The 12,947-nt window shown below is 39.9% G+C and overlaps 1 protein-coding gene across 2 annotated transcripts in view; it reads right to left on the bottom strand.

Annotated features, from left to right (window-relative positions):
• LARP4B (La ribonucleoprotein domain family, member 4B) overlaps positions 1-12,947 on the bottom strand; it is a 70,530-nt gene that overhangs the window by 26,613 nt on the left and 30,970 nt on the right. For both annotated transcript variants that reach the window (XM_008586107.1, XM_008586106.1), the window contains 2 exons: positions 4,503-4,581; positions 2,497-2,633 (listed from right to left, as the gene is read on the bottom strand). In XM_008586107.1, coding sequence (XP_008584329.1) covers positions 2,497-2,633; positions 4,503-4,581 — 216 coding nt within the window. The remainder of the gene's footprint in view (positions 1-2,496; positions 2,634-4,502; positions 4,582-12,947) is intronic.

Here is a 12,947-nt window from a genome sequence, read left to right as displayed (position 1 = left end):
AGCTGCAAAACATGAAACACTTAACAGACACTGACTGGTGAGAGCCTCCGTACCTCCCACCTCCTGAATCACCCACCCTCATCCACATTTATACTGGGTTAGGAGTTTCATTCCTGCTTATGTTTCTACACTAACATTTACCTCTGAATCCATAAAAAATATACAGTTCTGTTTTACACATAACCAAACTTTATACACACGGTATCATCTTGCACATATTTGAAAATGTTATTATTTTAAAATTTATTCTTGTTGAAAAACGTAGACCTAGCTCATTTTAATAGTTCTAGTGTTCACTGTGTGAATACAACACAGTGTAATTATTCTGCTGGCAAACATTTTAGTATGGTTTTCTAAATTGGCAATTTCAATTATAGTAAGTGTAAAAAAAAAGCACTTGAATCACATACACCGTGACATGTACTATATGTGTATTAGGATATAAAAACAGTCTAGAAATGTAACCTATACAACTCAATCAACACTGGAGTTGCAATATTCAAATTAAAATAAAATACTTATCAAGTGTCCTCTATGCACCTGACTCTTTGCTAGGTATTTTGGACATGAGGATAAGATTTAAACATAAGATGAGAATTCTGCTCACGGGGGCTTATTTATGTTACCCTCTTCAGAAGTACAACTAATATGACAATATGCTAACTATGTTGTGAGTACATAGGTTATTACAGATGCACATATATTTTTTTCTGTCCAAAAACTAAATGAAAAAAGACAATGAGACATTAAAGAGCTAAATACAAATGAATAAAAAGTAACATCGCAATTCAAAAGTCATCCAGAGGTATAGTCATGGAGAAGGATAGGTGGAGCTGAGGCAGGAATGGGTGCCATGTCGACCATGGACGGGCACGCTCCTCCAAGCAACTACAGAGAGCAATTAAATATCCTCATAGTGTGCATGACGGACCCATAACGAGCAAGAATCAACTGAGAAATTATCCTCAGTGGGGCAGCAAAGTTTGCAAGGTATACCTAAACAGAGTAACTAAATCTGGGATTCCCAATAACAACAGAGTAAAGTACAGACAGGTCCTGAAAGGTACCGAGGTAACGGCCTTTTAAAGTGGGTCAGACGAAGCCATGTTTGGCTGATACACACAACAGGCTTCTGCTCTAAACAGCAACACTGGAAAGCACAACACCATTGTGGGATGTGGGGGCACAATCTTCAGAATTCATGGTTAATGATAATTATGTTTGCCAGGTTCTTTGCTGTCTGCTTCAACAATTTAATAATCTATGACATCTAAGAACAGAAAAATAGAATACAACTTTTATTTGTGAAGAGAAAATCCAACGAAGTTCTAAGATGTTCATCTTTTTATGCTATTAATACAAATCCACATGAGAAAAAAATCTGCACGGACTGTGTCATCAATACAGCTAAGCCGGGATAACGTGAAAATGCTTCCACATGAGTGTCAGTAATGGGACATCATGGCAGTGAGAGAAATGAGGCTTCAGTCCACAGCAATGCCCAGTTGTTCAAAAATAGATGGGCAGTGGCAGGGAGGAACAGCATGGTCCATCAACACTGTGCTCTTTGTGAGGATGTCCACCTACCAGGTTGTACAACTCAGCGGTCCTGAGCAGGGAAACTACAGAAATAATTCACCTGGTATTTTAACCCTAGTGTAAAAAATGAATTTTTAAAACAGTCTGATTTGAAAAGACTTCCAATATATCCTTAATAGAGAAGGGATGCACAGTGAAGTCTCCCAGATGGGAAGCATCCCAAAGGCCCGGAGCAGCTCCGTTCTGCTGATGGTGGTGGCAGTTTCACTCCTGCACTTGTACCTCAAACTTAACAACTGTGCACTTTAGACATGTGTACTTCATGTCAATTATACCGTAGCAAAGCTGTTTTCTTGTCTTAAATAAATAAGGAGGAAAGGTTGCAGAAGCCTCAATCTTCAAAACAAACCAGGATACAAACTACAATTGTGATACTTAACAGGTAACACTTTAATATCCATGTTTCCTGAAACTCCTGTGGGTCTTTCATGTCATGTTTAAATATTTGCTTGATGTTGCCAGACCTCTAAGAAACAACCTTATTCACAATATCCTTGTAAGGAAAAGTGCAATAATATTTCATCAAAACTTAAGCAGTAAGTTGAAATTTGAAAATGCTAATTAAGACGCATTTTGCTTTAACCATAAATACTGCAGTTTAATTTGTTTATGAATGTAATAGCTGTCTTTAAAATCTACATGAAAAGATTCCTCTTCTACTTCAAATAACCCACAATCTGTTTGAAGTTTCATTCTGGACTCAATCAGCACCCCGGAGGCTGCCAAGCACTGTATCAGAATTACGGGGACTGGTCAGAAAAGAAACGAAAGGCCAGGGAAGACCCCACCTGCCATCAAACACCTTAACATTTGATGGTTACAGACTCAACAGTTCACACTGATAAGACAAATATGGCAGAGCCAAGGACTGTACATTTGTGATGGTCATGTACTTACATCGCAGAACTTCCACAATCAAACCAACATCAGTACTGAGTTTCTTGACATGGTCAAGGTTCGCTACCGTCGTAATTGGCACATACTGATCACTGTCCATCTGTGATATAAGATACATGTCACTAGCAAGATTCTCCCTGTTGGAAACAAAAATCTCTTTTAATCAGCATTTCTTTAAAAGGAGGTGTCATCTACAGCAGTGCTCCTTTCACGACAGGGACGAATGTGGTATGGTACTGCTTTGGAATGAGGTCACAGCTCAAGCCCCATCTGTTATTTGCTATCCCTCTGGCCTCACGTACATAAAAAAAAAAAAAAAAAAAGACGCTTGGAGAGGCAGAGAGCGCAAAAGTAAAAATATGCTGCACTTTTATACAATGAGAATTAATGAGCTGGAAATTATTTTTAAGATGCAGTTATTTACAGCTCATTTTTGCTCTAAAAAGTGTTTGAGTAGTTTATTAAAAAGACATAATTTTTTAAAGTGAGGAAATCTGGCTGAATGAACAAAAAAGAAAGAAAAATATGGAACAGCCAGGATATAAGGTCAGTATCCAGAATGCAGGCTGTAAGTCTGGAACATTTGCCAGAGAACCTGTGAATCTGGCTCTGGCTTCCTACCAGCCAGAATTAAAAAGAAGGAAACAGGATCAGTGACTTTTACCCACAGGGTCCAAAGGTAAGCCACAAATCAGGAGTTTAGGCCAGGGTGAGCTATTTCTTGGTATTTGGGCCAAAGGTAAGGGTTTCCTGTCAATTCTCAGGAAAAAGACCATGTATAATGTAGTACACAAGGCCTCCAAAAACATCTCAAAACCACATGCAGTAATGGGTTTCACAGGATCTTTCGTCACAGCATGCCCCACTGAGGCCAGTGATGATTGCAGCATCTGCTGCATCTGCTGGCATGGGGGGAAGCCATTCTGCCGCATCATGCGAGCTGCCTCCCAGTTGTGCGTGACTCTGGCCATAGCAGGGTTAGATAAGGGTTTGTGAGTGGCGCAGAGCTAGGGTTTTTCAATGTCTGCCATGGTATCTTCTGTTTTTAAACTATGCCATTACGCAATACACTCCGTGTTCCTAATTTGTGGCTACACGGAAGTGGGAAGAAGGCTTGGCACAAACAGAGCCCCTCACAACTCCCCCTCGTGCAGCCCGACACCTCTGTCAGATCCTCAGGACTCCAGAGAAAACACCTGAAAAATCATTATGGACAGAAAAGTTTACACGCGGCCAATCGATTATCTTCATAATAAAAAAAATTACATTTAACCCAATCTCATCTTCCTGTATGTCCAGTTCTGCCATTTGAATGTTACAGGTTCCACTATATTTTTCAAAAGAAAAGGTATTATTCAGGAAAAAAAAGAAACCAACAAGAAATAGGAGTGCTATATACAGTCATGCATTGCTTAACCACAAGGTTAGTTCTGAGAAATGTGCTGATAGGTGATCACCATTGTGCGTCTGCACACAAACCTCAATGGTACAGCCTACTGCACACCCAGGTTATGTGGCGTAGCCATTAAAATCTGATGGGACCACCATCGTACTTGCAGTCTGTCATTGCCTGAAACATCGTTAGATGGTGCATGACTGTTAATAAAACCATTTGCTACAGCAGTGTTTGGCATATTCTCAGAAACAATGTAGGACATTTGTTCTCAAACTTTAGTGAGACTGAAGATTCTAAGGCCCCACCCTCAGAGACTCTGATTCTGTGGGCAAGGGGTGGGCCTAGGAATCTGAATTTCAAACAGCAATCCAGATAATGATGAATTTTGTGGACACAACTTTGGGGACACTGACCTGAAGATTATGCTCAGTTTTCCAACATGCTGGAAGGCTATTATTACTTAGTATTCTAGATTTCCTATTAATAGATATACACATACATAGACAGATAGTAACAGATATACACTCCTATGTAAAATGTCACATTTGCATAGGGTAACCAACACATACCACCAGACGTTAGTTACTAGAAAAATCACCACCAGCCTTACCGAGATAAGCAGAATTCCAATGTTTTCTTAAGTACTTCACGGGGGTCCTCCTGGCTTTCTGGTTGAGATACATTGCCTCCTACATAAAAGCAACGATCAACTCAGGAAAAATGGCTTAAAACTTAACAAGCAGATATTTCAGTACAGGAATTCTTCTGTTTTCAATAAACATATTAACACACCTACATAAGGGTATCAATAATAAGAAAAATGCTATTATTTTATGTACTAAAAACAGTAAATCATGCATAGCCAGCCGCCAAAATAATAATAATAATAATAATAATAATAATAATAATAAATAATAATAATAATAAATAAAAATTAAATCATGCAAAAAAAAAAAAATCCCCTCCCTTTCCCTCAAACAAAAGTTAACGCAAATTTAGAATAATAATTTGAGTAAGTTTTATTGGCAAAGTTTAGTGGGGCCTTTTATCACAAAATAAATATCAGCTTACTTAATATGCCTTGCCTTACTTCAAAAAGGATTTCCAGGTAATCTACAAGAACACAGACACTAAATATAAAGGAAAGAATTAAAACAAGGAAAAGACAACTACAGGCAAAAGCCAAGGCTGGCAGAGGCTGTAAGGACTGGACAGTTTCCACACCAGAGTCTTAGAGGTGCCCTTACATTCCCAAGTGGTCAAGGTGATGGGCAAGTACTGAGCTGTCACAGAGTTCTTACCAGGAGACACTAAATAAACCAGCTCTCAAGAGCAAACAGGAGCTGATTCTACCTCTGAGAAGGAGGATGCCAGAGGCATGGTGGGTGACACATGGCCAGTGGGCACAAGTAGCACTGGGCCATGGGCCAGGCCTGTGGAGAGTGAACTGGAGTTTAGGCTAGACCCCGGACCCCACAGCACTCTGGATACTTAAGAGAACAGGTATTTTAGTAATGTTGAGGAGAAAGGCATTGAAATGTTAGGAACTAAGAGTTTTTCTGCATGTACCCATATAAATTAGCACAGCACATGTGCCACACTAATACAAGAGACACTTGTGTTTTAAAAGTCAAAGACCATGAAAAGGCGTTCAGAACAAAAGAGAAGGACAGAAAGTTTGTGCCAGTATTATGTAATGAGTGTTAACAAAATCCACCCCCACCGGCAAAAAGAAAACAAGCTGCTAAAACCACCAAAAAACAAAACAAATGAAATCACAGGACTTGATGTGACTGAACATGCAAAACACGACCTGAGGCTGGTCCTCCATGCACAAGGTTCTCCTACTAACCACCCAAGCGTGCACTCTACCCCCACATCCAATGGCTACTTACTAAGAATTCCCTGCACACCAGGCCCTGCTGCAGGCATTGTGATCAGCCTGAGCAAGGCAAGGCCTCTGCTTACAGAGGCAGGAGCAGATATCTATCAACAGACAAGTCGCCACACCACACGATGTCAGATGGAGAGCAAACCTGAGCAGGTGGCATGTACTGTTCTGCACAGGAGGCACCCTCTGACCTGACAGCAGCGGTGAGAGGAGGGATAGAAACTGTGTACTAATGAGGGTGTAGCAGGGGCCCCGAGATGAGGGACCAGAGTTGATAGACAGCAGGAGGCTCGCTCAGCTGAGAGAAGTGAGGGAACACAGACATGGGCATGTGTGAATCAGATCAATTAGGATGCTAGAATTTTAACCCAACTATGACAGAAACTAATGTGGGGCTGACCATTTTGGAAAGATCTGTCTGGTTCCATGGTGCAGATGGACTGTGAAGGCACCTATAGAAGCAGGGCACTAGTTAGGAAGAGTGTCTCATAAAGACGCACCAGCCTTCACTGAAGCCAAGGACACAGCAGGAGAGGCCCAAGACAGAGCCAGGGGTCATCAACCGTCAGGGAAAGACGTCAAGAGAGTGTGATGCCAGAGAACAGATGAAGGGGTTGTCAACTGTAAAATGACACAGGAGGACCAGGTAAGTGAGAGGTGAGGGTTAATGCGTAGATCTGGCCTCACTCGAGTCACTGCAGAGCTTGACAAATGCAGTTTTGGGGTCTCAGTGGAACAACCATCTGCCTAGCCTGCATTCAAGAGGGACAGGGAAGGAGGGAACAGGGCACCCAGACACTGCTCTGAAGGGCTCTTCTGGACACAAGGGGCTGCCAAGGACGGTGTCACTTAAGATGAGAATGTTGAGGATGTTATAGGTCAGAGGCAGCTTCCTGGAAGACAGGGTAAGGAAGCACCCAACAAGCCTCAGATTGTCTGCCTCGGGCAAGATGGGGGAGCAGGGACCAGTATACTTTCCCTTATAAAACCTCCTCAAGGCTGTGCCCGGGAAAGAGGGAAGCTGGGAAGACCCAGTAGGTCGCCAAATGCAGAGACAAAGATGAGAGCAAGGGGCAGAAGCACCAGAGATCACCCCCATCAAGTAGTCAGACGAGTTCTGAGCAAAGCACAGGTGTTATGAAAGCACCCAAGGACAAGGACAGAGCCACCTGAAAGGATCAGAAGTAACACTGTACACCAATCACATGCAGGGCTGGAAATAGTGCTGCCCCCACAGCAAACCAAAATCCAAAGGACTCACGGAGCACTGCCGCAGTGGGGGAAATAACTGGCCCTAGTCTGAACACTGTTCCACTCATGCCTAACAAATTTGAAAAACATGACATGGAAGGATCAAACTGTTGCCATGTAACTTAGTTGCAACCTGGAACAAAAATCAAATCTATAGAAATACAAAAATATTAAGCACCCAACAAAGTAAAATTCAATCCAACCAAAAATTACCACTCAAGCAAAGAAGCAAGAAAATATGACCCATTACAATGAAAAAAAAAAAAAAAATCAATTAATAGAAACCGATCCAGGGCTGACACAGATGTTAAAACTAACTGATAAGACTTTAAACCAGTTATCATAACTGTATTCCATATGTTCAAAAGTAAAGGCATAAAAAATACAAAGACCCAAACAGAACTCCTAGGCATAAAAACTACAACATGTGATATTAAAAGTACTTGAGGAAATTAACAACAGATTAGAATTACAGAAGGCTAGTAAACTTGAAGACACGGCAACAGAAACTTTCCAAAATTAAACAGAGAAACAAGAATCAAAAAAATGGAAAGAGGTTCAGGAAGCTGTGGGACAATTTCAAGTAGCTTAACAGAAGTGTTAACAGGAGACCTCTTACAAAATGCTCAAAACCACTGACAAAGAGAAAATCTGCACACGAGAATAAAAAGCACTGGAAATGGTAACTACATGGATAAATATGTCAGTCTTTGCATTATTATAATTTAAATCTCTTTAAAAGATAACTGACTTTGAAACAAAAATAAAAACAATATATTCTGTAGTTGATAACATATGCAACTGAAATTCATGATGACAAAAGCCTCCAGGCCAGGATGAGAAACACAAAAGTAAACTCTCCACCATCCTTACACCCCCTGTGAAGTGCGTGCAACTGTGGGAAGGTGGACTGTGTTAACCAAACAAAGTAGAGCATAAACACAGAAACAACAAAACAGGGCAAAAGAAGACTAATCCAAAGGAAAGCAGAAAAAGAGGAAAAGGGGAACAAAGAACAGATACGACAAAAAGAAAACAAAACATAAAAAGTACCCAGATCTTGTTTCTAATACCATTCCCCAAGAAAAGAACCAGGGCTCTTTGGAGAAATGACTGATTCTAGAACTACAACAGGGAGAAAAAAGCAAAACAAAACCAAACAAGTACAGAGATCCCTCCACTGACAGGGGCACGTCATATAGAGCAACTGAAAGAACTCTCAGAGGCCAAAGCTGGACCCATTTGAGCAACAAAGCAAGGTAGTATTGGATAATAATCCAGAGTATAAAATACACATTTGTGAGTTCACATAGATGTAAATAAATGGTTAAATAAATACATGATAGATGGGCCGAGCCTGTGGCGCACTCAGGAGAGTGCGGCGTTGGGAGCACAGCAGCGCTCCCGCCGCGGGTTTGGATCCTATATAGGGATGACCGGTGCGCTCACTGCGCTCACTGGCTGAGCGTGGTGCGGCCAGTCTCAAAAAGGACAAAAAAAAAAGATAGACAACTTTCACGCATAATAATTTCAAATAATTTATACGGTTTCTGCCCTCATGGAGTGGACCATAAGTCTGTCTGTAAGTGTGGGCTGTGCACAGTGATTTCCTCCAAACAGCCTAACATGGAACGGGGGCGTTTCAGTCCATTTTCTGCTGTTGTGACAGAATACCACAGCCTGGATAAATGATCAACAATAGAAGTTTATTTGGCTTATGGCTATGGAGGCTAGAAGGTCCAAGATCAAGGGGACACATCTGGTGAGGTCTTCCCACATCAATAACATAAAAGGACAGTGAGTACAAGCAAGACAGAGAGAGGAAACTGGGCCGAACTCACCCTGATAGCAAGCCCAGTTGTGTGGTAACTAACTCACTCCCATGATGGTGGCATTCATTCATTCATGAGGACAGAGCCTTCATGACCTAATCACCTCTTAAAGGTCCTGCCTCTTACTACTTTTAAAACAGCAATTAAGTTTCAACATGAGTTTTGGAGGAGATATTTGAACCACAGCAGGAAGAGGAAAAAAAAAGAGTTAACTTTATACTGAAGAAACCTGACAAACATTACCTCAGCTGCATGACCACAGTCAACACGTGACAAGTCATATTGTTAGGGTTCTCTGATATGATGTGATGCGATGTGCTTCACCTCTGTGGTCTGCCTCCCAAGCCCACAACACTAGTATCACAATGAGAATAACGTTAGACAATACAAGAACATCCTACAAAATACCTGACCGGTACTCCTCAAAACCAGCAAAATTCTGTAAAACAAGGAGAGTCTAAGAAACTGTCACAGCCAAGAGGAGTCTAAGGAGACATAAAGACTAAATGTAACGTGGCATCCTAGATAGGATCCTGGAAGAGAAAAAGGACATTAAATAAAATGTATCCCTCTGCACCAGTCATTGTGGCAAATGCAGCACATTAATGTAAGATGTTCATAATAGAGAAAACTGAATGTGGGGTATATGGGAACTCTGTGTATTCAATCTTTTCAATTTTTTTGTAAGTCTAAAACTGTTCTAAAACAACAGCAATACGACAGACTCAAACCTAACCACAGCAATTACCACACTAAATGTTAACATTCTAGACACCTGAATTAGAAGACAGACATCACAAGATCACAAGATTTGATTCAAGATGGAAAAAAAAAAAAAAAACAAGACCTAAATGTTATGTTATCTATAAGAAAGGCACCTTATTAAATATAAAGACACAGTTAGATTCAAAAAGATGGAAGAAGATACACCACGCAAAAGCTAGTCAAAAGAAAGCTGGAGTGACTATATTAATAGTAGGCAAAGTAAATTCAGAGCAAAGAACATGACCAGGAATAAAGATGGTCATTTCTTAATAAGAGAGGTGTCAGTTGATCAAGAGGCCACAACCATCCTGACAGGAAAGCTTCAAAACACATGAAGCTAAAGCCAACAGAACTTAAAGGAGAGACAAATGCAGAATGTAACAGAACCCTGCTTCCCATAACTGACAGAACAAACAGGTGGAAATTAGAAAGACTACAATGGACTTGAACAATACCATCACCCACTGTGACCTCATTAACATTTATAGAACACTCCCAGTAACAACAGAACACCACATTCTTCTCTAGTGCAAATGAAACATTAACAAGATAGCCCATAAAACAAGTCTTAATAAATTCTAAAAAATTTAAGTCAGGCAAGTATACTCTTTGACCACAATGAAATTACATTAGAAACCAAAAAAAAGAAAGAAAAAGAAAAAGATCTCTGAAAAATCCTCAAATATTTGAAAACTAAATTCTATACTTCTAAATTACCTATGGATCAAAGAAAAAAAAGAGAGAAATTAGAAAGTACTTTGAACTGAATGAAAATGAAAACAAATCAGAATTTGCAAGATTCTGCTAAAGCAGTACTTATAGGAAAATTAATAAAACTAAATGACTGTATTAGAAAATAAAAAAGGCCTCACACCAGTGAACTGTGCTTCCAAGTTAAGAAACTCGAAAAAGGATAGATTAAATCCAAAGAAACCAGAAGAAAGTATATTATAAAGATCAGGGGAAAACCAATGAAATAGATGAGAGTAAAACAACTGAGAAAAATCAATGACATGAAACATTGATTCTTTGAGAAGATCAATAAAACTGACAAACCTCTACTCAGACTGATCAGGGGGAAAAAAGGAAAGACACAATGACCAATAACAGGAATAAGTAACATATGATTACATAGTACTATAACATGTAGCATGACTATAGATTCTACATATATTAAAAGAATAGTAATAGAGTATTATTAATATAAACGACTCTGTGTGATAAATTCTACGACTTACATAAGATGGACCAAATCTTTGTAAGATATATATAACCAAAGTGCCCTCAAGAAGAAATAGATAATCTAAATAGCTCTAAACTTTTAAAAAAAAAAAAAAAAAAAAAACAACAACAACCTTGTAGGGACTCTGTAAGCACCCGAGCTGGGCACACCCTAACAATATGGCGCCCTTCCGGGTTCTTCTCCACAGTGAATTAGCCCGCCGGCGCAAAACATTAGCCAGTCACGGGTCAAGGCTCACGTCCCGCCCAGCCCCGTCCAATCAGCCACCGCCCCATGTACTGACCACCCTCTCCCAGAACTCAGCTCTCTATAAATGTATGCTTCACCCTCAAATAAAGCGGAACTTCTCTGGTGAACTGTCAGCCAGGGTCTCGCGTGCCTCCTTAATCCGCGTCTCCTTCAACCCTGAAGTTGAAAACTTTCTCACAAAGCAGACTCTAGCCCCATGTGGTTTGCTTCATTTCCTCATATGAGGAGGAAATAATATGTAAGCTCTTAAAAACTGAATAGATGTATCAAGAAAAAACTAGAGACCAATATCCCTCATAAGCATAACTATAATAATCCTAAGCAAAATGCTGGCAAATCTAATCCAACAGTATATCAAAAGCATATTATGTGATCTACAAAGGTTTACCCCAGAAATGTAAGGTTGATTTAACATTTGAAAATTAATTGATATAATTTGTCTTACACTAAGGACAAATGTATGATCATCCCCATAGATGACAAATTCCAACCTCCTTTCCTCATAAAATCTTTCAGCAAACTAGGAAAAGAAGAGCATCTCAACTGTGAGATAAAGGTAACTGACACAGGGCCGGCCGGGTGGCACACTGGAGAGTGCGCTGCTTGGAAGTGTGGCGGCGCTCCCGCCGAGGGTTCAGATCCCATGTGGAGACCGGTTCCTGCTCACTGGCTGAGCACGGTGCGGGCGCAACACCGAGGGTTGCGATCCCGTTGCCGGTCCCCGGTACGGGCGCGACACCGAGGGTTGCGATCCCGTTACCGGTCAGTAAAAAATAAGACAAAAAGGTAACTGACACAAAATTACCCCTAATATTATACTTAATGGTGAAAGACTGAGTACTTTCCTTAAGATCAGGAAAAAGTCAGACATTCACTCTCTCCACTTCTGTTTTCCTTTCTATCAGAGGACCTATCTAGTGCAATCAGGCAAGATAAAGAAATAAAAGGTATCCAGATTGGACAGGAAGTAAAACTGTCTTTATTTGGAGATAATCTGATGATCTATGTAGAAAATGCAATAGAATCTACAGAAAAGTTCCTAAAACTTGAGCTTAAGAAGTTTTCAGGGTATGAGATCGACACAAAAATTAATTATATTTGATATACTAGTAATAATCATTTGCAAATAGAATTTTTTAAAATGACTTAACAACACTAAAAAATATGAAGTACTTATAAATCTGACAATAAATGTGAAAGACCAGTAAACTGACCACCAAAAAAAATTTGCTGAGACAAATTTTAAAAGGCTGGAACAAATGAGAAATACACCTTGGTCACAAGTATTGTTGTCAATTTTCTCCACCTGATCCCAGCGAAAATCTTGGCATTTTGCAGACACTGAAAACTTCATTTTGATTTGTACTAAAATGCAACAGAACTAGAACAGCCAAAATAACTCTGAAGAACAAAACTGAAAGGCTACCACTACCCGATTTCAAGAATCCCTTACAGTAATCAAAACGGTACAGTACTTCAGTCAAAACAGACCAACAGATGGATGAACAGAAGACAAAGGTGTGGTAGAGAAGAGACTGTCTTTTCAGCAAGAGGAGCTGGGACAGTTGCAAATCCATGTGCAAAAAATAAGAACCCTGACCCTTATCCCACACTCTATACAAAAACTAACTTAAAATGGACCATACACCTAAACATGTAAAACCTAAAACAACAAAGCTCATAGGAGAAAACCTTTATGATCTTTAATTAAGCAAAGATCTTAGTTACAACACGAAAGGGAAGATCCATAAAAGAAAAAAAATAGATACATTAGACTATACAAAGAATTTTAAATTTCTGCTTTTCAAGAGATATTGTTAGGAA

This window comes from Galeopterus variegatus, unplaced genomic scaffold, assembly GCF_000696425.1.
Source record: "Galeopterus variegatus unplaced genomic scaffold, G_variegatus-3.0.2 Scaffold3831, whole genome shotgun sequence".
In the NCBI taxonomy this organism is placed as follows: Eukaryota; Metazoa; Chordata; class Mammalia; order Dermoptera; family Cynocephalidae; genus Galeopterus; species Galeopterus variegatus.
The sequence above is the reverse complement of the archived record's forward strand: the minus strand, read 5'-3'. Positions and strand labels throughout refer to the sequence as shown.